General features: G+C 46.6%; 1 protein-coding gene across 1 annotated transcript; it reads left to right on the top strand.

The window, feature by feature from the left end:
* Positions 1–34: 34 nt before the first annotated feature.
* Positions 35–2,755, top strand: IL1RL1 (interleukin 1 receptor-like 1). The gene is made up of 4 exons (XM_005853063.2): positions 35–239; positions 978–1,152; positions 1,243–1,405; positions 2,648–2,755. Exons 1-4 carry the CDS (start codon positions 46–48, stop codon positions 2,734–2,736), a joined length of 621 nt encoding a protein of 206 aa, XP_005853125.2. The 5' UTR covers positions 35–45; the 3' UTR covers positions 2,737–2,755.
* Positions 2,756–3,243: the final 488 nt, after the last annotated feature.

The raw sequence follows: 3,243 nt of genomic DNA, 5'->3' as shown, positions 1-3,243 counted from the left end.
ACAATCATTTCATATTTTTAATTTGCAGGCAGATCATTCGGGGGTATGGAAAATGAGGCTTTACTTGTGAGATGTCCTAGACAAGAAAGTCCTCAACAATCTGTGGAGTGGTATTACCCAAACACCAACCGAAGTGTCACCACCCAGAAAGGAAATCGTGTGTTTGCTGAAGGGGAATATCTTAAGCTTCTCCCAGCCAAAGTTGAGGATTCTGGAGTTTACACTTGCATTATCAGAAGGTAGGACCAGTCACCATGATCATTAGGCTCGTTCTCTTTTCTTTAAGAGGTGATAGCCTGAGCTGCCCTCACTTTCCTTCTCTTTATAGACTTTTCTGGTATGGTTGACTTTGCAAAGTGATTTGAGTAACAGAGTACTTCTAGGAACACGCTCAGGTTGGGGTGTAAGTGCTTATGAACTAACTACTTGGATGTAAAACTGCAGGGATTAATTTTTAGCCCAGTCTTTTCAGTTAGAAAAAAAACCTAGTTTTTCTAGTGACCAAGACATTGAGACCAGCTGCTCAGTTTTGGCTGGAAGTGAGAGTAAATCAGCACAGCAAACAGTAAGCGAGGCAGTGGGCACCGCGGGCCTGCGGGGGCACGGGAGGGTCATCACCATGCCTGGCACCTGAGAGGCGATTGGGGAGGGATGTGAGATTATGGCCTACAGATTATTCACTCTGCAGACAGGCTGCCACATGTTTTTATTGCGTGGCTGTATTTGGTACAGACAAAATGTCAGATGAACTTCACTGAAAGGCAGGGCGGGTATAGTTAGGTGCCTCGGTTCTGCGGGCAGACAAGTTTCAGTTTCAGACTCATCTCCATCACTAGTCAGCTGGATGCTTGCAAGTTACTTCTCTGTCCCTCAATTTCCTCATCTGTAATCTACATAAAATAATATAAACCAGATTTGGGTAAAATCATTTCATAATGCTAAGTAACTTTTTTAAATTGTTGGACTTATTTTAATAGTTCTACCTCTGTTAAGACTGGACATATGAATCTCACCATATTTAAGAAACAACCAGGTTGCAAAATTCCAAAACGCCTGATATATTCAACAGCCTTTGGTTCAGCAAAAAATTCCCAAATATTTTGTCCTACCATTCAGCGCTACAATTGGACAGCACCTGTTGAGTGGTTTAAGGTAAAGGAAATTTGGAGAAATAAATGAAAGTTACACAAAATAGATGGACGTTAAGGATTATTAAGAGTGGAGTGGCATTTTGTATTTCAGAATTGTAAAGTTCTTCAAGGATCAAGGTACTACATACAAGAGGCGTATTTGCTGATTGACAATGCAACTAGCGAGGACACGGGTGATTATACATGCAAATTTATGCACAATGAAAATGGAGTCAGTTACAATGTGACAGCAACCAGATCATTCGCCTTTCAGAGTAAGTACAGAGCTTAGCACAACAGAACATTTGCCAACAGATCAGGCGGGAGGAGTGGCCCTGCTGTTGGTGTTCCTGCGCCGCCCCGGCCGCCTCCTGCGTCAGTCAGCACCTCAGTCGGCATCTCTGCCGTCACCACTATCAAGACTTAGACATTCCAGAGGGAGACGGTGTTACTAGCCCAAAATCACCTGTTCTTTCCTTTTTTACTTAATTTTCAAAGATAATGTGATCGAATGCTAACTTAACGTTTTTGACCAGCAGTACATCTATTTGAAGAGCAAGATTAACATTTCTTTCCCAATTTGTTGTCAAAGATTCTGTAAATAGAAAATGTCTACTTAATCTCTGATGTAACTCACTGGACTCGAAGTTGAGTGAGAACCTTTATAAAGACACCTGAGTGTTGTCAAGTGGCTTTCAGCCCTGCTTTGCAATGCTTTCAACATCATCAAAGGCCTCAAGTAGGTTACTTAATTATAAATTTTTCCAATTTATTTTAAACTCCACAAAAGCCCATTCAGGGAAAAGATATCACAATCAAGAGTGTCACATGGACACAGATGGTCCCTTAGCCTGGCTTGGCTATGGGTGTGGAGGAAGCAGGCCTGTGTGTGATTTCCTGGGGCAGAGCCACGCGGAGAAAGGCTTTGGTGGGCCCTCCGCTCCCACAGGGAAAGGGGCCGTGGACCACACTCCAGTAGCCATCACCGCTCACAGCGGAACCGCGGGCTCCTAACCATGGGCCCTCAGTGGTGGGGCCCAGTCTGGGGCACACAGTCACCCGGGCGCCAGCCCACACTCGGTCCCTGGGTGCCAGGCCACAGGCCCGGCACTTCCTGAGAGGCTGGGCCACGGGTGGGTGTGGGGGGAGGAGGAGGAGGCAGCAGAAGCGGGGCTCCTGCGTTGATCATTCTCACGGGTGTTCTGAGCTCCCCTTCCCTGAGGTGTACTTTTCTGACAATTGTTAGGTCGTACGATTAATTAATGGGTTGGACTAGTATTTGTGTAATGAGATAAAAGAGAATAAAAATATCAAAGAGCATAATCAGTAGTAAGGGAAAATGCTATTTTATTTTAAAGTTTTATTTCTTTGCGTCTGTGTGTATTTGCTGCCATTGTCGTCAGAAAATTTGAGAAGCATTGCTATGAAATAGGATAGAAATTTGAAATACATGTTTATATTGATGACCATCCAAAAGCTGTTCTAACATTGTATTCTCTTCTGGTCTTTGATTCAAGATGATGAAGGCATTTCATGGTTTCCAGAAATAATAGCACCTCCAAAAAATGAGACCCGGGACGTGGAAGTCGGTAAGAAAACTCGGTAACTGTAGCCTGGAAACCCCCACCCGGCCTGAGACCCCCAGGTGGGCCGGCGCGCCCCGCGTCCTGAGGGTTACATGCGGTGTCGGTGGCAGCCCCTGCCCCGGGCACTGGCTCAGAGCGGGGACATGTGGTCACAGACATCCATGGCACCTACTCCGGAGTCAACTTTGTAACTCCTGTGCCCTTGTCACTCCTGTCCGGGGTGGAAACTGTCCCCCTTACGCTTGTAAAGGGGACCAATGACATGCCCAAGGGTCTGAATATTCAGTGATAGGCCAGAACCAGGCTCTCCATCTCCGCCTTTCCTGGTCCCCCCAGCGGTGGGAGAGAGGATGCAAAGGTTTTGCATGTAAACGTCCCGCCCCACTGGTCCTCACCCACATGCTGGCTCATCTGCAGCCATTTTCCCACTCCAGTCCCATCGCCCCGACCACCCCTGGCTGTGACACGGCTGTGGCATTTCCACCTCTATGCCTGCTTCTGCCCATTGTCTCACGTCTCACCTCTCA

This window comes from Myotis brandtii, unplaced genomic scaffold, assembly GCF_000412655.1.
Source record: "Myotis brandtii unplaced genomic scaffold, ASM41265v1 C42917452, whole genome shotgun sequence".
NCBI lineage: Eukaryota > Metazoa > Chordata > Mammalia > Chiroptera > Vespertilionidae > Myotis > Myotis brandtii.
This window is presented reverse-complemented; position numbering and strand designations above follow the sequence as displayed.